This window comes from Carcharodon carcharias, chromosome 1 (genome assembly GCF_017639515.1).
Source record: "Carcharodon carcharias isolate sCarCar2 chromosome 1, sCarCar2.pri, whole genome shotgun sequence".
In the NCBI taxonomy this organism is placed as follows: Eukaryota; Metazoa; Chordata; class Chondrichthyes; order Lamniformes; family Lamnidae; genus Carcharodon; species Carcharodon carcharias.
Window position 1 is genome coordinate 33,832,419 of NC_054467.1, and position 22,054 is coordinate 33,854,472.

A 22,054-nucleotide genomic window follows, 5' to 3' on the forward strand; every position below is an offset into this window, starting at 1 on the left:
GGAAACTACAATTCTGAGTCAATCAATCCCAAGCCTTATGCCATTGCCTGGTGACAAAAATGGAGTAGAATTGTCCCTAATTTACGGGTTCCCTTTGTACTACATTTCTGAACATAGTTTATCTCTTCTAAGATATCAACTTCAAAATAGTTTCTGAAATTGCGTGCTAAGTTATTTTCTATTGTTTTGGCAATGCATGAGGTATGCTAAAATGTTAGTCAAGCCAATTCTGTTGACAGGTTATGGACACTCCTGCTCCTAATTCGTATGCTTATCTACAAGGGAGTCAAAGGGTATAGGGGGTATGAAGAAAAGTACAGTTGAGGCCACAATCAGATCAGCCATGATCTTACCGGATGGCAGAGCAAGCTCGAGGGGCCAAATAATCTACTCCTGCTCCTAATTTGTATTTTAAAGTGTGTCTGGAAAAACCATGATCATTGAGCACATCCAAGTGATACCTTTTCATATGTATTATTGCTGTTTGTGATTTAAGTAAATTCCCTCTGGTTGCCAGATTAACTTCTGAAAGGTAACTGGTTTTACTGGTACAGAATTGGACACTTTTGACATATCAGCTGGTTAAGGTTTCGATCCAATTCTTATAGCTATTTCTGAGAAAGATGGCAACCAGTAGAGAATTTGGAAACCATCCCTTTCTGAGGCTTCTTTATTATTTAGACTTCTTTGGCAACCTTTTAAGCATTCAAAAGTGTGCAGCTATAGTTCTTCCCTAAAATTATTTTTAATTAGGAAGTTATAAAGCAGCACTGTTTAAAACAAGATATCAATTTTGAATATTTGCAGTCCCCTTCAGGTGTTTTGATATGTGTAAAATGAACCCATCACTTATGATTATCCACAAACTTTTCAGAAATTAGTGAGTAAACAACTAAAAAGTATTGTTGTGCAAACTGTACTGGAGAATAGGAATTTATTTTATGTGGTAGTTCCCCAGATGCCTTGATAAAGGTCAGGGAACCATAGAGAGGTGATCTAAATTGAAGAACTTTCAAAGTAAGTTCACAATGCACAAAAACTATTTATTATGGACACCCTTATGTATAGCATTAAACAAGGTGTGACAGAGTGATGAAAATACCAACACCAGAAATCTACTGTTGTGTCTTTCTTATTAAGTACTGAACTGCTTCAAGGCAGAAGAATGGGTAAGCAAAAATATGGCTGCCATTTGACTGACCTCAAAGAGTTTCTGCATCCTTCAGTATAGAAAGTAGAGGTTTTACTACTATTCACCTACACAAGGCTCCCCAAGTGAGCAGATGCAGAAGAAAAATTGAGTTTTATAACTGTACTTGCAGCTCACTGCCATCTTCTCAAGGGCAACTAGGCCCAGCCAGCAAAGCCCACATCCCATGAATGAATTTTAAAAACTTGCAAAAACAACATACACTGGGACCACACTATAGCATGGAACTCAGTAATAATGTGAGTGCCCTGGAATCCAAAATTTTCATTTACATTTATTCACAGAACTGTATGAAAAGTGGAGCAAAGTGTTAAATAAACCTAGGGGAAGGGTGTCAACTCATGTAGGCCATGTCACTCAGGTTGGGAGCTAAAGTTGAGTGCAGTGAAATCACTTCCACTGTGTGTAAGCTACAGTGAAGCTGTAGAGATCCAGTCTGTGTAACTTAGGGCTGGATTTTACGTTCCCTCACTGGTGGGTTTGAAAGCTGGGCGGGGAGGGGGAGGCAAAAACAAGTAATATCCAGCGGGTGGCCTCTCCACTGTCTATCCCACCCACCCCGACCTGTCTGAAATTTTGCAGGAAGCAGGGGAGGAATCGGGCAGCACATCTGCCCTTGGGCTTATTGAAGCCCTTAAGTGGCCAACTGATGTCCACTTAAAGGCCTCATCCCACTGATGCAGGTATTTTACCACGCCAAGCGGGAAGCCCAGCAGCTTTAGCTGCACGGGCTGGTGTCGGGCAAGGGTGGGGAAACCTCCTTTGGGACAACCTGGGCCCATCAGAGGTACCCCACCCCCAAGGTCATCCTCCACTCCTTGCCCCCCACTTGCCTCTTGAACCCAGCACCCCCTATCCCCCACAGCCCCCTCTCCATACTACAACCCCAGACTTACCTGTCAGTTCAGGTTCCTCAGAATTGGGGACTGCTTGTAGTCCCAGCGGTGGCTACCAGTAGCCAAGCCTGCAGCTCTCTAAGGTGGGGCTTCCTCCTGAGAAAGGGGGCAGAGGAACTCTCACCTTAAAGCAATCAACGCTGCTCCCAGCATCAAATGCAGGGTAACCGCTGGGATTGTGCCCTTGGTTAGCATTCCATAGCTGGGACAATCACTGGAAAGTTTGTCTGCCTGTCATTGGACCTACCTAGACATTGGCTCAGGCTGTTTTCTGACTTGTTATCTCTGACCCATTACTGTTATTTAATGGTTTAACAGTTTACCTCTGCAGGTTTCAGCACCATCTGTAAGAGTTGCCTTGTTATTTTTTTAAATCTTTAGTTCTTATGCTTTTATTCGCCTTTCAAAATTTTAAAGTGCATGCCAGGCCATTTACTGTATTGATTTATTTAAATAAGACCCACAGGCTTTATTTATTTTAAACTTAGAATGCTGTTGTACCCATTTCAAGCTCAACAAAAGTTCATGACAATGAGGAAAAATTATGAAGCAGGATTTAAAATCTGAACATACATTATAGAGAACATGTGACTGGCGTCTTGGGAATTCTCTGTTGGATGCCGATTTAATCAGTAGTTCTGCTTTATTCTTACTACTGGCTTGGCACTTTTGAAAGGACTTCTTTATCGTTTGGCCTCACCCATAACGGGGTCTTGAGAAATGGGCCCCATGGACCACATTATAGCAGGGTTCCAGTGTAGTTTGCATAGGCATAGCTGATTCATAAAAATTTAAAAACTTGTCCTTTGCTTTAATAACATCCCCAATCTTAATCACTGGAGAAAAGCCAAACAGATGAATGGCAGTAAAATCATGTAACTCTCTGTATAGAAAAGAGTAGGAGCACTTCAGCTGCGGGACATGATAGCAATCATGCTTTTCTTGTTTATACCCTTAGTATCAGCACCATTTAAGCTTACAATGACACTGATGTAACAAAGAGGATTTCTGTCATCTGGAAATCAGTCATCAAGCAAGTTCCACAAAATCAAAGGCAACAATCATATTTTAAATTTGTTACAGACTTTAACAGTTGTATCAGTGGCAGATCTGTACCATAAATGGAGTACTACTTATAGTACAACACACAATTACGAGTAAATTAGAAAATGATTCCCATGCAGAAAACCTGAAATGGGATTGAATCATTCAATGCTTTCACACTTATATTAGGCCAGGAATAAGTTAACTAAGCCAGTAATTTGATGCAATAATTTGATGCAACAACAATCTCTAAAATATAGAGATAAAACGAAATCTTGTGCATTTTCACAGATAGCTTGAAAAAAAAAGTCAAATAAATCCTCTCCTCGCAGATAGGTTCTACAGAGAAAAGATAATTTAATCTCCATTATAAAATGGGATCAGCCCTACCTTTCTCCAAAGCCTCTTGAGAATGAAGCAACTCCCAACTTTCTCTTGCAAGCTTAAAGTTCTCAAGAACATCAATTGAGTTTGGCAACTCAACCTTATTGACAACAATGTGACGGTTACGCCCTTTTCCAGAACATTCTTCATCATCTGAACTCTAAATTTAAAAAATGAAATAAATTTAACTTCTTTAAAATTTAAATGTTAAGCAACTAATATTGCTTTATGCATTACCTTTTACACCTATTTTCCCTCATCTGAATAAGTTAATTCCTTCCATGGTGTCTTGTACCTCACACAAGTGGTTGCTCCTTGTGTGCAAGTCTCGGCAATAAACATTCCTAGGCTACTCAACCCTGAAGGACAAGGATTATCACAGCTGAACCTGACTCACTCCTTGTCCTAAGCAAATATCCACACACAGACTTCCAGCAAGGATCGGTAGATCTGCCTTTCTCAAACTGCAATCTACCACATGTGCAGCACAGGGTAAGCTGGTTGTCTGGCCTTGCAGGAGAGCACACATGAAGGAGCACTGAATGAAACAGGAAGGTCATCAAATAGACCCGCAGTTACCAAGGTTTCAGGTGGACACCAGGCAAGTTCAGCCTTGTTCGAGAGGAATTTATTCATTAATTTTTAATTACTTAAACTTAAAGTCAAAGAAAGAGCACCCAAATACATGTTCTTCCAGGTATTATGAATATTATAATTTAGATTAGGGTGTTGGGGGTGAGGTGTGGGGAAGAATGTGTGATTATTAATCCATTTGAAAAGAGATCCTTCAAACAAAAACCCTCGAGAACCACAGCACCAGATAACAATTTGGGCTGGAAAATATAGCTGATCTTCCCCCCATCTTCTTCAGGTGTGCAATGGTCATTCCACATGGTAATTATCACATCAAACTGGCACCAGTGTTTCCTACATTGCAACAGTGACTACACTTCAAAAGTACATAATTTATGGCCATGAAAGGCGTGAAATAAGATGCAAGTCTTTTTTAATGATAAATCTCTTGATAATTAAAAATAATTTAATGAGAGACTTGCATTGGTTACTTTGTAAATTAATTTTAAGCCCATTATTTCTTCAGTATCATTATATGAAAGAAACATAGCATAAATTCAAAATCCAAAACAGAAGAAAAAAATTATAAATTAAATTGTCCTGAACTGCCTCAAAGGCATTAATCCAATTGAAGGCCAGATGAGTTACAGTCTTCAAAATCTATTAGATTATTTAGTTAGATAATCAATTAGATTATTAACTTGAGATGGGTAGCAATAATCCACTACTCCCTATAAAGTACATATTAAATATGATAAAACTGACAGTGAAAAGTTACAAGCAGAAATTCTGAGTTGAATTGAACCAAGATGACATCACCCTAGGTGCCCTTTCTTCATACAGTCGATCAACTGGAAAACCCAGTGTGCATAACTAAAGGTCAGCAATGTGGAAAGGGTGAAGCTCAGCTACAACATCTACCTGGCAATGTGGAAAATTGCCCAGGTATGTCCTGTACACAAAAAGCAGGACAAATCCAACCCGGCTAATTACCACCCCAACAGTCTACTCTCAATCATTAGTAAAGTGATGGAAGGTGTCATCAACAGTGCTATCAAGTGGCACTTGCTTAGCAATAACCTGCTCACTGATGCTCAGTTTGGGTTCCGCCAGGGTCACTCAGCTCCTGGCCTTGTTACAGCCTTGGTTCAAACATGGACAAAATAGCTGAAATCCAGAGGTGAGATAAGAGCGACTGTCCTTGACATCAAGACCGCATTTGACCAATTGTGGCATCAAGGCATCCCAGCAAAACTAGAGTCAATGGGAATCAGGGGAAAACTCTCCGCTGGTTGGAATCATACCTAGCATAAAGGAAGATGGTTGTGGTTGTTGGAGGTCATCATCTCAGTTCCAGCACATCACTGCAGGAGTTCCTCAAAGTAGTGTCCTAGGCCAACCATCTTCAGCTGCTTCATCAATGACCTTCCTTCCATGATAAGGTCAGAAATGGGGATGTTCGCTAATGATTGCACAATGTTCAGCAACATTCGTGACTCCTCAAATGCTGAAGCAGTCCATGTCCAAATGCAGCAAGATCTGGACAATATCCAGACTTGGGCTGTTAAGTGGCAAGTAACATTCATGCCACACAAGAGCCAGGCAATGACCATCTCCAACAAGACAGAATCCAACCATCAGCCCTTGACATTCAATGGCATTACCATCACTGAACCCTACACCCGCAATATCCTGGGGGTTACCATTAACCAGAAACTGAACTGGCCTAGCCATATAAATACTGTGGCTACAAGAGCAGGTCAGAGGCTAGGAATCCTGCGGCGAATAATTCACCTCCAGACTCCCCAAACCCTGTCCACCATCTACAAGGCACACGCCAAGAGTGTGATGGAATACTCCCCACTTGCCTGGATGAGTGCAGTTCCAACAACACTCAAGAAGCTTGACACCATCCAGGACAAAGCAGCCTGCTTAAATGGCATCCACAAACATTCACTCCCTTCACCAACGACTCATAGTGGCAACAGTGTGTACCATCTACAAGATGCACTGCAGGAAATCACCAAGCCTCCTTAGGCAGCACCTTCCAAACCCATGACCTCTACCATCTAGAAGGACAAGGGCAGCAGACATGGGAACACCACCACCTGGAAGTTCCTCTCCAAGCCACTCACCATCCTGACTTGAAAATATATTGCCGTTCCTTCACTGTCGCTAGGTCAAAATACTGGAACTTCCTCCCTAACAGCACTCTGGGTGTACCTACATCACATGGACTGCAGCGGTTCAAGAAGGCAGCTCACCCTCACAAAACAACACAGTTGGTATGTTTAGCAAAGCTAACTAAATCAATACACATCGATGCTCGTATGGTGATAGTGCTGATTCCATTCATGCTAACCTTAATATTTCATCACAAACTATTCTGAATTTGTTAATCGTTGTTAAAGAGAGTGTAAATTCTGGCATAACTAATTAGCAATAGGTCTCAATGCCACTTGAAAATCTTGTTAAACATATTCACAACCCTGTCATGAGATTGTTTGAGATGAAGAGAGATTGAATGCCACAGGTACAGTTACATGTCCTTAATGACTTCCACTGCTGACATATTAGTGCTGTATGCCAGTCAGATGTAAACAAGATTAGAGTGTCAAATAAGGATAAGGATTGACGAGAGAGTAGTTGCACAACATGTCAGGATTTGAAAGAAAGGAAAGGTTGGAAACTGAGCAACACGTGGAGAATTGAGAGGTTATTGGTGCTTTGCTTGAGAAATCATAATAATCTTGAAATAGGAGATTGATGATAGTAGCAGACATGGGGTTGAAGAAGAGCAACAGAATGGTTGAGAACTGAGAAAAAGGTCAGCTGGCAGGCTTCATGGACATGATGGGAGTATTCAAGACTGAGGGAGAGCAAAAATATGAACAACCGTACAGTTTGAGACCATGGAGAGGAAGACCATTTGGGATGAGGACATTAAACATGGAGGTGAAATCGCTGACAAAAATGTTAGTAGAAACAAAAATGTCATCATAGGTGGTAAACCACTGGAGAGGGAAATCAGAAATTGTCTACATGTGAAAACACCCCTTAAATAGATCCCTTATAGCCACCACCTATTTGACTGATAGTACAGTCCCCATAATGTTTAACAGGTACATTTAAGTCAATGTGATTTGCCCTCTATTTACAGACAGCATGTATCTGCGAAAGAACAATAACATTATATCAGAGATTGACCTGGCCTCACACTAAATGTATTAGCTGATTTAAATTGCAAACGGCTCACGGAAATTTCAGGCAGCTTCCCTTATTTGTCTGCACCATTAACTTGTGCAGATTATGGGATACAGCTGAAAAGCAGAGACTTTGTCATGACCAAAACATAAACAATCCATTCATACATATGATTCGAATTAACTCAAGTCATGCAGGCAGTACTCACACATCTACAATTAATCTTTCATCTACCAAAATGCACATAAGAAGGAATTCATTACCCACAAAGTGTAAAAAAAATTTTAAAAAGGTTCACATTTCCTACAGAACGAAGAATACCACCAACATTCATTCTTTGTGCCTTTCGTGAGACTGAAGGTTATTGTTTTTGAACTAAAGGGTCAAATGGTGAGGGGTGTGTCCTGCAGAACACAGCATGGGGGTCTTTGTTTTGCCCATCACTCATGTTATATTATGCCTCTTAAAACATTTGTTAGCTATGCAAAGACTGCACCAGGTGTACACGGCAAATCCTCAGCTTGTCAATGTATAATTGTTCCTTTGATTGATAGTTTTCTAATCAGAATCCTATTGCTGGCTAAATCTATATGGCAGCCATTTGATTGTATGTGAAGGCAACAGCTAGGCTCTATGGCCTAATACAAGAACATTATCTCATTCGCATAATAATATATGATCAGGAAATTTATGGAAGTCAGTGTCCTCTCCAGACCTTGCTGTTTATCAGATGGTGAAACAGTCTCTGAATAAGTTATCTTAATCAATATTATGAACTGATGAGATTTTTGATGTTTAACTCGATAACTATTAATAGTATCTGTATTGCTACTGTGCAATACCAACTTGTGAATAATTCACAGGTTTGTTTTAGCTTTTATGATACAGCATTTGCCATTTATCTGAGAGCTTTGAAGTGTAGTGGGCACCTCTGCAATTTCTGATGTACAATAACTTGGTAAAAGGGTCATTATTGATTCTGTCACATGCAACATATAATAGGAAAGGTATAGCCTAATTCAAGATGCCTGAGTCTTCATATGGAGCTGCAAAGCAAACAATGTGAACTGCAAGAGCATAAATACCAGATCCGCCTCATCCCAGCTTGCCAGTGGTCCAGAAAGATGTGGTGGGGTGGGAGCGGGCTGCTTGATGCAGCAGAAAATGGCATGAGGTCACTAGTGGTGTGTGGGTCAGCAGTGTTTGTCCCCACCCTTTAGTTTAGCAGTGTAGTCAGGCCAATTGAAGGATTCTTAGTTGATGACAATATTTGCAGCTGAAGTAAGCAGGCTGCTAACCAGCACTGTGATCAAACAGCTTCTTGTCAAATGAGAAAGGAGTCAATCTTACACATTGTACTATGCAGTTGCCAAGAGACCAGAGGTTTCTGGATCCCATGTCAGCAGATAAATTCAAAATGGCAATAGTACCCTATATTATTCAGGCCGCATAACCAAGAAATTGGATGGTCATAATGTTCTCCAAAGACCCACTACTCTCAAACTGGCAATCAGTCCAGGCATGCAAAGTTCTTGAAGTTCAACTTCTACCCAAGTGAAGCCATTTGGTCTTTCATCAGCACAAGTTTTTCATGAAATGTGCAGCTGATCTATGACTTGGTCACTCTTTATAACCACTCTCATTTAGACAACTGGTTCCTAAGTATTCCATCTCAAAAGGCAACTTGGAATATAGTCTGGCAGACGATAAATTAGTACATCTCTACAAGAAATAATATTTTTGCACGTCTTAGTGACAGAATCAGCTTCATAGAGGATATGAAGGAATAGTGGATTAAGGTCAGTTGCCTTCAATGCCAACCTGGAGCAACAAAACAGTAGTCTAGAATGGGAAAAAAATCATCCAGATCTTGTATTTGTTCCTTCAGTAGCATAACGCTCCTAGACAAGTGTTCCGTTTCAATACCTTTAATGTCTTTTCCTCGACTATTATGTTGGGCAGATTATTCCTCAAAAATGGTATGTTTTTACGTTTCTCTGTACGTCTATTTTAAGTTAACTTATCATTGATTTAGTTCCTCTTGCCTGATAAATCCAAGTACTTGAAACAAATATTAATAACAAACACATTTTTGTTGTAGAGTGCTCACATGCTGCACTACAGGTGACATTGTGGCACTCAGATAGAAATAGGTAATGATCAATACAATGAGGAATAAACTGCTTATAAAGACAGGAAACACTTATGCCCAAGGTGTCTAATATCTTTCATTAGCTTTCTTACAATTGTATAGCTTTAGCATACTTAAAGCTTTATTCATTAGTCATCATTTTTATATTCAAGATCATTTTCAGTGCCCTTCTCTATATGTATATGCATCTTTTTTGTGGTGTAGTGAAGAGAATTGAATGTATTAAATCCACCTGCACTCTGAACAGTATGTTGCAAAGCCATAGCACAACCCCAAGGGATATATTCCATAATCCTGAAAACATACCGCAATATCTATCTACATTATTTTTTGGAAAAAAAGTCAATGTCTCGAGTATAACTTAGAAGGCTGGCTAGTCCAAGGGATACATAAATAAATAAATAATGATTAAACTCCAGGTCTGGATCAATTTACTGACTACCAACACTGTTTTATGAAGTTACTTAAAACACTAGAATATCATTACATCAACCAGATTTTCTCAGTCTGGAAAGAACAGTTTCCAACCAGCTTCCAGATCTTTAAAATTGTATAATTGGATAGCTTACAAGGAGCTAGCACTCTCATTGCCTATCTTCCCTCTTCCATTATAAAATCACGGTAACATACATCAGTCATGTGCTATTCTGGGTACAGTAAACTGAGGGGGTGTCCCAAGAAAGCAATCAATTACATCAGGCATCCTGCGTACAAGAACAAGTTGAAGGGAATTTGATGAGAGGAAGAGAGGCTATAATAGTTTTGGTTATTGAAATAGTTTAAACTATTTCAATAGCAAATGGAAAGTACAATGGGAAAAGTTGTTAACCTGACAGGCAACAGGGTATGGAGTAGATGGTGACACTTTGGTTTGCCTTACTTGATGTTTCACACAAGAATGGGCTTTCAGCCTATGCACTAGAATATTTCTTACCCAGAGAAAAGCAAGACCTTCCCTATTTGGCTCAGTTGGTAGCGAATTCCTCAACTGAAATCAGGTAAATACTTCTGCCTACTATTGGAGAAACCTTCATAGGAATGTTCTCAATTATTGCCAAAGCCAACTTTGACCAGATCATAGTACAATCATATAGATCTACTGGAAGGAGAAAATCTCTCAGGAAAAAAAAGGAAGAAAAAAGACAAGCACAAAGATATAGAAACTACATCGTACATGGCATTCAGGAAGGACAGGGAGCTAGGAAAAGGTGGAGGGGTGGCTCTGTTAATTAATGAGGGTATTAGGATGATATAAGATCAGGAAACCAGGATGTGGAAGTGGTTTGGGTAGAGAAGAAAAACGAGAAAGGCAAGAAGTCACCTGTGGTATACAGGCCCCCTAACAGTACTCACACGGTAGGACGGAGTATAAAGGAAGAAATAATGGGAGCTTGCCAGAAAGGTACAGCGATAATCATGGGAGATTTTAATCCACACACAGACTGGAAAAATCAGACAGGCAAAAGTAGCCTAGATGAGGAGTACATAGAATGTTTGTGGGATAGTTTCTTAAAACAGCATATTCTGCAGCCAACCAGAGAGTAGGCTATACTAGACCTGGTATTGTGCAACGAGATAGGATTAACTGATGATCTCATAGTGAAGGTACCCCTAGGAAGCAGCGATCATAATACGATTGAATTTTACTTTCACTTTGAGGGAGGGAAGAGTGGGTCCAAGAGTAGTATTTTAAGCTTAAATAAGGGCAATTATGATGGCATGAAAGCAGAGCTAGCTAAGATGAGCTGGCAAATTAGGTTAAGGGATAGGTCAATAGAGATGCAGTGGCAGACATTTAAAAGGATATTTCAGAATACACAGAATAGCTACATTCCAACGAGAAAGAAAAATTCCAAGGGAAGAACACACCATCTGTGGTTAACTGCAGAAATTAAAGGTAGTATCAAACTTAAAGAAAAAGCATATAATTGCGCAAGGATGGGTGGCAGGTCAGAAGATTGGACAGAATATAAAAAACAGCAAAGAATGACTAAAAGGGAAAAATAAAGAGGGAAAAAAATTAGAGTAGGAGAGAAAGCTAGCTAGAAATATAAAAACAGATAGTAAGAGCTTCTATAGATATTTTAAAAATTGTTAACCAAGTGATCGTTAGTCCTACAGAAGGCATTTGATAAGGTGCCAAACCAAAGGTTATTGTGGAAAATAAAAGCTCATGGTGTAGGGGATAACATATTGGCATGGATAGAAGATTGCCTAGCTAACAGGAAACTGCAGAAAAACATTGGGATAGTCAAGTCTGGAGGTGATGAAGGTACAGAGGAGGGTTTCAGCAAAAGATGAGCTGAACAAGGGCTAGGATGGGTATTATTATAGATGTGGAACCAGGCAGTCTTTGTGATGGTGAGGACGTGGGGTCAGAAACTGAGCCCAGCATCAAATACAATAGAAAGGGTGTGAATAGTTTTGTTCAACCTGAAAAAATAGCAAGACAGGAGATGGAATCAGTAGCAAATTTGTGACAAGGGTCAAAGATGATGGCTTCAGTCTGTGCAATGTTTACAAAAAGCTTGCATTTATATACTGCCTTTAAATTGAGAAAACATCCCAAGATACTTCACAAGACATAATCATACAAGAATGGATCCCAAGACAAATAAGGCAGGAAGTGTGACCAATAGCTTGGTCAAAGGGGTAAGTAAGGAAGGTCTCAGCGGCATGGGGGTCAGGGAGACCAACTGCCCCAGATTTTACGGAATTGTCCCATAATTGTGCTGGCTGTCCCATGTTATTTGAGGCCAAGATGTCCTTTTTCCCATATTTGTGATGTTTGAGCAGTGCACTCTTATTTGATCTTCTCTCTGGCAGCCTAAAAGGCTCTGGCCCCCCCACCCCCACTTCCAGCCTCAGAGCTCTGGAGACATTCTCTATGATGGAGCTGATATGGGTTGGCATCTCAGGTTGGGACCAATAGGACATTGAACATGCAGACAATAAGGCTGAGCCGGAGATAATAGTTGGGGAGGGGGATGGAATTGGTGGTGAGGCTTTAGTCATCCAAGGTTTAACTGGGAAAAAAATTACAGTTCATCCAAGATTGGATATCATCTAAAAAGTCTGATAACTTATGGGCAGTTGTGGAGTCAGGAGAGATGGGAAAAGAACAGCTGGGTGTCATTAACGTGCATGTGGAAGCTGACCCATTGTTGAAGATGATTTCGTCATGAACAATATTGCAAAAGGTCTGAAACCTGGCCATTTCCAGTAGGGAAAAAAATAACTTTCTAAAAATAATGAAAAGTTCAGGAGGTATAGATTACTCACCAGTGTTTTTTCCCTCCCTTCTCCAAGTTTCCGTCTTTTATGAATGTGTTTACTCCTATCAATATCCACATCACCATAGATATTTGACAAATCATCCAACAAAATAAGAGGAACTTGGTTGCTGGAAGGGCTAGATGCTAAAAAGAAAATTATTTGAAGCTGTTAAATCAATATGCATCAAACAGCACCAGCATGAACAAGAACATATCTACATTTACAAAGTACAATGCAGCATCTCAGCAAGGTTTTTTCAACAGCACCTCTCAAGCAGTAACCTCTACTGCCTAGAAGGAAAAGGGCACCATGCGCATGGGACCATCATAACGTGTAAATTCCCCTCCAAAACACATCCCATCCTAACTTGTAATATATCAGCATTCCTTCATCGTCACTGGATCAAAATCCTGGAACTCCCCGAACAGCACTGTGGGAGTACCTTTAACATGGGGAGGCAATGGTGTAGTGTTATTGTCGCTGGACTAGTAATCCAGAGACCCAGGGTTTAAATCCTGCCACAGTAGTTGGTGGAATTTGAATTCAATAAAAAAATCTGAAATTAAAAGTCTAATGATGACCATGAAACCATTGTCGGTTGTTGTACAACCCCATCTTGTTCACTGATGTCCTTTAGAGAAGAAAATCTGCCATCCTTACCTGGTGCTGGTCTGGCCTACATGTGACTCTAGCAAGCCACTCAGTTGTATCAAACTGCTCAAAAAAGGAATGAAACCGGACAGACCACCTAACATTGAAAACAATAATGGCAAACTCAGCCTGTCGACACTCAAAGTCCTCCTTACTAACCTGCTTATCTGGGGCTAGTGAAAAAATTGGGACAGCTGTCTTACAGACTAGTCACAGAATCAAATCTTACAGATAATGTCCATCATCATCCCAGCAGAGTGGCGGCACAGTGGTATACAGTCGGGAGGCAGTTGCCCTGGGGGTCCTCAACATCAACTTCAGACTCCATGAAGTCTCATGGCATTAGGCAACAAAATCACCTGATGATTACCATGCACTGCCCTCCCCAGCTGATGAATCAGTGCTCCATGTTGAACACCACTTGGAATGTACTCTGGCTTCAATGTCCATCTCCAAGAGTGGCTCGGTAAAGCCATTACTGGTCGAGCTGGCTGAGTCCTAAAGGACTGGGTCTGAGGCAGGTGGTGAGGGAACCAACAAGAGGGAAAAACATACTTGACCTCATCCTCACCAACCTGCCTGCCACAGATGAGAGTATTGGTAGGAGTGACAACCACACAGTTCTTGTGGAGACCAAGTCCCGCCTTCACATTGAGTATAACCTCCATCATGTTGTGTGGCACTACCACCGTTCGAACAGATCAAGCAACTGGGTATCCATGAGGCGCTGTGGGCCATCAGCAGCAGCAGAATTGTACTCAAACACAATCTGCAGCCTCATGGCCCGGCACATCCCCCACTCTACCATTACCATCAAGCCAGGGGATCAACCCTGGTTCAATGAAGAGCGCAGAAGGGCATGCCAGGAGCAGCACCAGGCATGCCAATCTTCAGCACAGGACCACTTGCGTGCCAAACAGCATAAGCAGCAAGATAAGCATTCCCACAACCAACGGATCAGATCTAAGATCTGCATTCTTGCTACATCCAGTCATGGTTGTGGACAATTAAACAACTCACTGGAAGAGGAGGCTCCACAAATATCCTCATCCTCAATGATGGGGGAGTCCAGCATATCAGTGCAAAGGATAAGACATTAGCAACAATCTTCAGCCAGAAATGCTGAGTGGATGATCCATCTCAGCCTCCTCCGCAGATCCCCAGCATCACAGGTGCCAGTCTTCAGCCAATTTAATTCACTCGATGCAATATCAAGAAATGGCTGAAGATACTGAATACTGCAAAGGCCATGGGCCCTGACAATATTCCAACAATAGTACTGAAGACTTGTGCTCCAGAACTTGCTATGCCTCTGGCCCAGCTGTTCCAGTACAGCTACAACACTGACAATCTACCCAGCCTGGATGAGTGCAGCTCCAACAACACTCAAGAAGCTTGACACTGTCCAGGACAAAGCAGCCCGCTTGATTTGTACCACATCCACAAACATTCACTCCCTCCAACACCACCGCACAGTGGCAGCAGTGTGTACCATCTACAAGATGCACTGCAGGAATTTACCAAGGCCTCTTGACAGCACCTTCCAAACCCATGACCACTATCATCTAGATGGACAAGGGCAGCAGATAGATGGGAACACCACTGCCTGGAAGTTCCCTTCCAAGTTACTCACCATCTTGACTTGGAAATATATCACCGTTCCTTCACTGTCACCGGGTCAAAATCCTGGAACTCTCTTCCTAACAGTACTGTGGGTGTACCTACACCACATGGACTTCAGCGGTTCAAAAAGGGAGCTCTCCACCGCCTTCTCAAGGGCAACTAAGAATGGGCTATAAATGCTGGCCCAGCCAGCGAAGCCCACATCCTGTGAACGAATAAAAAAAATGCAGATTGCAGCAGTGCAGGAAGGTGGTTGATTGTTACCTTCCCAGGGATAATTAGGGATGGGCAATAAATGCTGACCTTGCCAACACAGGCCACATCCAAAGAATGGATGCCATTTTTTAGGAACAGCATTACCATTTGTTTTCTTCACAGAATATATTGAGTAAGAAATGCTCTGTTAAACATTTATAAAATTAAAATCCAGCACTCTCTTTGGATACAGATCATTAACATTAACTATGCCACATAACACTAGAATCTACAGGGCAATGTCTGATATACTGTTCGGAGAGAGTCAGCATTCAAAACAACATAGCAATTCCTCTTAACTCTCTTCAATGTTGGTTCTTGCCATCTTTCTTGCTAATTGGTCAACTGAATTATACAGGCTTATTTCTCTAGATTTCTCTGAACAGGTTTTTAAAATTGCTAATCATACAAAAATCTGAACAGAAGTGTACACGTTGCAAACAGAAAGGGATGGTTTAATTTGTTAACACAAGTGAAAACAAAGTGATTCCTGAAGTCATTTATCAACATAAAGCTTTCTGGGATTGAACCAACATGAAGAACATCAGCATGGACAGCACTACTGAAGTAGAATTTAAGCTATTCATGTGATACGAGACAAGATCAGTACATACACGTCAAGAACTCAATAATAAATGTCACATAAAATAACCCCAACTTCAAATATGGTTTAAGCAAAACAAAGCTTTCAAATGACTTTTCTGACACACCACAGAATCTTATTAAAACATTTACATAAAATTACAATTCTTACTTTTAGGACAATGAGAGGCTTGTTACAAAACAAGAATAAACCGAGGGCATTCAGCTGACATCAGAAACGTTTAGAACAAAGACTGACCAATCCTTGGCATTCCAGCCTGCAAATTCTGTGTAATACCATTTGTAGATCGCCACAATGATGTAGTTGAGAAGCTTTTGCACCCTTGACAATCCTTTAAGTAATGCCGCCGGGAGCAACTTGCTCCAGGTAGGGCCATCCATGGTGGTACGGCCAGGACGAGGTGCCAGGCAAAGCGTGGTTCAAAATGTCTTCAATGGCAGAACATGCAAAGCAAGGCTGTGCATCTCACCCACCGCGAAAGTGGAAGAGCGCTGCGGCAGCAAGTAGGTCCTGATCATTGTGATTTGACTTATCACCAAAGTCTGACCAAGATTGTGTGCATAATAATGGCGTCCCCAAGGTCCCCACATTAACCAGAGTCAAGGGCAGGCTTCTACCAGGATTCATTTGCCAAGTCCTGTGGCGATAGAGAACTGGCAATGGAGACAGGGCTGCGTACCTGCAAGTCCCTAGTAAAGAACCTGAACACAGGCGAGTGATGCATGAAGGTTGTTGGACACCTGTGTCAGGACAGAGGTGTCTTTGGGAAGCAGCATCTGTGACAGTCCTCTTCATGATACCCTCCGCTCACCCAAGTGGAAGGGACTAAATATGGTGCCCTAAAAATAAGCTGCCCGACTTTCTCCTGGCTGGGGGAACCGCACCCTGCAGGATCGCCATCTTTGTGGTCAAAGAGTGAAAACTCTAAATTTTCGTAGTACAGAACTTGAGTATTGCTGAAAAAAGAGACATTTGAAGCTCTTCGTCTTGCATTCATCAGGGTATTTCACAAGAATACCAATATAAGGGGAAAACAACAATTTATACTGTATGTGAAGAGAGTGCTGATTGGTTGGCAAGTTTGATTGGTAGAGGCGTTGTTATGGAGAATGCACCAGCGATGGTTAACTGCCAAGCATTGTTTGAATTTAAACCAGGCAGCTTGACCCTGATTGGTCAAGGCATTGCCCTGAGGAATGAGTCAGTGAACGGCTATCATTTATTTTGTTTAGCTGAAACAGGTGCAATGTGTGTACATGTTCTTTCTGTCTGAAAAGAACAGGGCCCTGTATGTTAATTCCAGTACACACAAATACGCCACACTGCATCTAAAATTAGTCGTCAGCATAATTCTTAGCACACCAAGGATTATTTAGCAAATGTTGTCCAATCGCGGAATCATATATGTTGGACACTGTGTTTTGAGTTTTGCAAGCATGGGCTGGTTGGGTACAGTCTGTACCTTGTCCGTTATGAACGGCTGCTGGAATATGCTGTTTGATACGATCCATCAGTCTTTGGGATGTATAGCTTACATACCTAGCATCACACTGCAATGAAATTCATATACCACATTACTCATTTGTGCGATAGGCCGAACATCTTTTTGGCTTGATAGCAGCACCATGTTAGTGGCAATTACCATTCATGTTGCTACTGCATAGTAGCAGCGTGAAACAGCTAGCTTCAACTGTTGCTCAAATTTTTGAGATACCTTGTCCTTCCAGGGTAATCTGAGGCAGACTAGGCACTTCTCAGGGCCAAAAATGATGGCCTTAGGCCTCTTCATGAGTTTGCATAATGTGCAGCGTGAAATGATCTAGTCAGGGTAGCCATTATCCTGCTGGATGCCTCTGATGCGCCCTATTTTGGCATCAAGCTTGTATGGTGAGTAAATGGCTTGGGCCCTATTCACAATGTTGCCAAAAAGGCTAACCTTATAGCGTGTGGAACCATAAGAATTCCAATGCATATATTGACCAGTGAAGGTAGGCTTGCGGTAGACTGTGGTAGAGAACCCCATTGCAGATTTCTCAATTAGTACGTCAAGGAAGGGAAGTTCATTTGACAGCTCCATTTCAAAGGTGAATTTGAGCACAGGGTGGAGCCCATAAAGACATATAAGGAAATTATTACATGCAGCTGCGGATTTAAACATAATAAATGTTTGTTTCATCCACATATCGGAATTATGCGAGGGATAGGAGGTTAGATGTCATACCATCGAAGACACACTTGTCACGGAAGCCAACAAAGATATTTGCGAGAGCTGGGCTGAGAGGGGATCCTATGGCAACGCCATCTATTTGGACATACATAATGTCTTTAAAACTAGAACAGGGAAAAATCCTGACACACATTTTCACAAATCTTCTACTTCCTGTGGCTGAGGAAATCCTGCCAGAGACATGGTGTGGCTTTAGACCTTCCCGAGGAACCTCTGTCATGGTCTGTGCTACCAGACAAATACAAGAAAAATGTTGAGAACAAAACCAGGAACCCTTAATTGTATTCATCGACCTGACCAAAGCATTTGACTCAATAAATTGCGAGGCTCTCTGGATTGTGCTCCAAAGATTTAGATGTCCAAGAAATTTCATCACAATCCTGAAACTGCTACATGATGATATAACTGCAATGCCTTGAGCAGGAGATCTGAAACAAATGCCTTCAAAATCAGGACTGGATTCAAGCAAGGCCGCATGATAGCCCTATGCTATTTACAATCTGACAGTGGTATTGACCTCAAAATTCAATTGCCCTCTGGTGTCAGTGTTAAGTACCTCCTAGATGGGCAACTCTTTAACCTCAGTCGTCTCCTTGTCAAAACTAAACTGACCACCAAAGACACTCATGATCTAAATTCTGGATGAATGCAGTATCATTGTCTATGACTCCAATGTCTGAAGCAGAAACATTGGGAAAAACAAGATAGGAAAGGTCAATGCAAACGGCACCCTCCTGCTGAGAAAGTGTGCTTAGCATGACCTCATTATAATAAACATCAATTTCCTCCAGAAGGCAAAATACAAAACCATATGGAGGCAGCCTAAATCAAGCATTGGCAACTCCTGGATTATGTCATTGTTCAGGTCAAAGATCTAGGTGATATCAGATTTGCAAGTCACTGTTAAACTTATCAATTCTGCATATAAGAAATTTGGCCTCTCCTTGAATGTTGCCAAAACAAAACTCACATCATACTGCACCTGGTCAGCCAAATATTCCACCTCCCATATACGCTAATGGAAAGATTCTGGAATGTGTTGAGCACTCCCCATACCTTGGCAGCCACCAAAAATCCATCACTGACGAGGAAATCCAGCACTAGATCAGCTATGCTTGCTCAGCCTTCTACAAACTACGGCAGCGAGTGTTTGACAACAAAGGCCTCAACAAGTCAACAAAGGTCCTAGTGTACAGGATAGTTGTCATCACCACACTCCTGTACTGCAGTGAGACATGACTTTGTATCAATGACACATAGAGAAATTCCATCATCAATATCTCTGCCACATCCTCTGGATTCAATGGAAGAACCATCAAACAAATGCTAGTGTCATTCTTGAAGTCAACTCCACAAACATTCAGGAAATACTCCTGCAAAATTAACTCGATGGATGTCCGGCTATGTTCGCTTGCCCAAAAAGTGACTCCCCTCCACCAGGTCTTTTTATCTCAACTCTCAAAATGGCCAACATTCCAGGGGAGGACAAAGAAAACACATCAAAGACACTATGAAGCTCTCCTTTAAGCACAGCAGCATTGACATTAATGACTAAAAGGATCTTGCTATCAATTGTTCAAAATGGCAGCAACTTGTCCATCAAGCTACATCATGCTTTAAGGCACATCTCAATGATGAGGCAGAGTTGCAGCAGAAAAGGAAACAAAAGAAAGTAAATCCTGCATTCTGGATCCCAGTACCTCATGCGACATTGTGTCCCATATGCTCAAAGTGGATTGAGAATCAGTCTGTTCAGTCACATGAAGGCCACAGCAGAAACTCGCAACCCTGTGTAGAAGTCATCCTCGAATCAAGGGACTGATGACGATTTTATGTAGTAAATGAAGTACACAATATGGTTTATTCATTTCTGGAAGTTATCTTTGCCAATGTTAGGTGTCATAGCTGACAGAACCAAAGCAGACTTCAATGGTCAAAACCTGTGATTTGGATCGAAATGGTGCCAGTTTTTTCACAGCTGTTACAGAGCGAATAGAATACCTTGGCAAGTTATTGATAACTAAGTGTCAAAGTCTCTGTTACTATATTAAGTTGTCACTTTTCATGTTTTAAAACTTTGCCATGTTTCATAACTGCTTTTGTGGAAGGGTGGCCTCAAATAAATAGGAACTGGGACAGTTTCCACTTGCATGCTAAACCAGCAATGTTAGCACTCATTGGCACATTTTCAACAGGTTTACATTGATGCTATCATTCAGTCTCCTAATCTATGAAAGCAGTTTGAGATGGACTGCTGAATTAATTCTGAATGTTCAAAGCAAGGCTTTTTTTTGTTTGTGAGCAAGAAAGTCTTTTCCCTCTTAATAAATATTTGTCCACTTCTCTTCCTAACTCTCTTCAAGGTATTGAAGATATGGAGAGTTCCAGTTCCAGGGCACAACAGCAAAGGGAAACTATGAAAACCGTCTTGTGGACCTGGTTGTGGAGGTACCTCTGTCCCTTTCCTTCTCCCCCACCCTCAAGTCAAATTTCTCTTGGCTTTGCCTCATGTCAAAAGAGTCTCGCTATCTTCTCTCCAGCTGATCACAAAAAGCCAAGTCCAATTCTACCAATTAGCATTGCAACAATCTACATAAGAACATTAGAATTAGGAGCAGGAGTAGGCCATCTGGCCCCTCAACCCTGTCCTACCATTCAACTGGAGGTCAACTGTCAATATGATCTGCCCCAGGCCTCAACTCCTCTTTCGTGCCAGCTCCTCACAACCCTCAACTTCCCGATATTTCAAGTTTGTCGCACTGCTGCAATAGGAATCTATTCATTAGAAATACTCCACTTATTATTCTACTTCCTCATCCTCTTGTCCATTCTTTCATTGGCTCGCTCTTCTTTTACTTCCTTTTGCTCTCATCTCTATCTACTTTCCCTTTTGTTCCCCTTAGTCTTCTGTTTTAATTCATTCTTCTGTGTCCTTCTGCAACACTTCTTCCCATTTTCTGCGGAATTTGGGTTGATATATGGTAAAACTGCAAATGCAGAGGGACAAGTGAAAGATGGAAAACGCAAAGATCAGCAAAGTGTAGGCCATTGAAAAGTACTGGGTATCCACGAGGCTCTCTGGGCCATCATCAGTGGCAAAATTATGTTCAATCACAATCTGTAACCTCATTGCTAGGCATTTCACTCACTCTACCATGACCATCAAGTAAGGAGATTAATCTTAGTTCAATGTGGGTTGTAGAAAAGCATGCCACAACAGCACCAGACATACCTGAAAATGAGATGTCAACTTTGTACAAAACTATATGCATGCTAAACAGTGGAAAAAGTATGCCAAAGACAGGGCTAAGCAATCCTACAACCTGCAGTTCAAATCAAAACTCTGCAGTCCTGCCATATCCAGTTGTAAATGGTAGTGCACAATTAAACAACCAACTAGAGGAGGATACTACGCAAACATTGCCATCCTCAATGATGGAGGATGCCCAGCATGTTGGTGTCAAAGGCAAAGCTGAAGGATTTGTAAATAGCTTCAACCAGAAGTGCCAAGTCGATGATCCATCTCAACCTCCTCCTGAAGTCCTCAGCATCATAAATGCCAGTCTTCAGACAATTAAATTCATTCCATGTGATAAAAACAAATGGCTGAACATGCTGGATATCGCAAAGGTTTGGGCCCTGACAACATACCAGCTGAAGACTTGTGCTCCAGGACTAGCTGCACCCCTGGTCAAGCTGTTCCAGTACAGCTACAACACTGGCATATATCTGTGGAAAACTGTTGATACGTCCTGATCACAAAAAGCAGGCCAAGTCCAATTCTACCAATTAGCATTGCAACAGTCTACATAAGAACATTAGAATTAGGAGCAGGAGTAGGCCATCTGGCCCCTCAACCCTGTCCTACCATTCAATAAGATCATGGCTGATCTGCCCCAGGCCTCAACTCCTCTTTCGTGCCAGCTCCTCACAACCCTCAACTCCCCGATATTTC

At 41.5% G+C, this 22,054-nt stretch overlaps 1 protein-coding gene across 2 annotated transcripts in view; it reads right to left on the reverse strand.

Moving 5' to 3' along the window:
- Positions 1-22,054, reverse strand: part of ints10 (integrator complex subunit 10) — a 73,532-nt gene that overhangs the window by 20,539 nt on the left and 30,939 nt on the right. For both annotated transcript variants that reach the window (XM_041187138.1, XM_041187147.1), the window contains exons 9-10: positions 12,746-12,882; positions 3,541-3,694 (exon numbers count right to left, since the gene is read on the reverse strand). In XM_041187138.1, the coding sequence (XP_041043072.1) occupies positions 3,541-3,694; positions 12,746-12,882 (291 nt within the window). The remainder of the gene's footprint in view (positions 1-3,540; positions 3,695-12,745; positions 12,883-22,054) is intronic.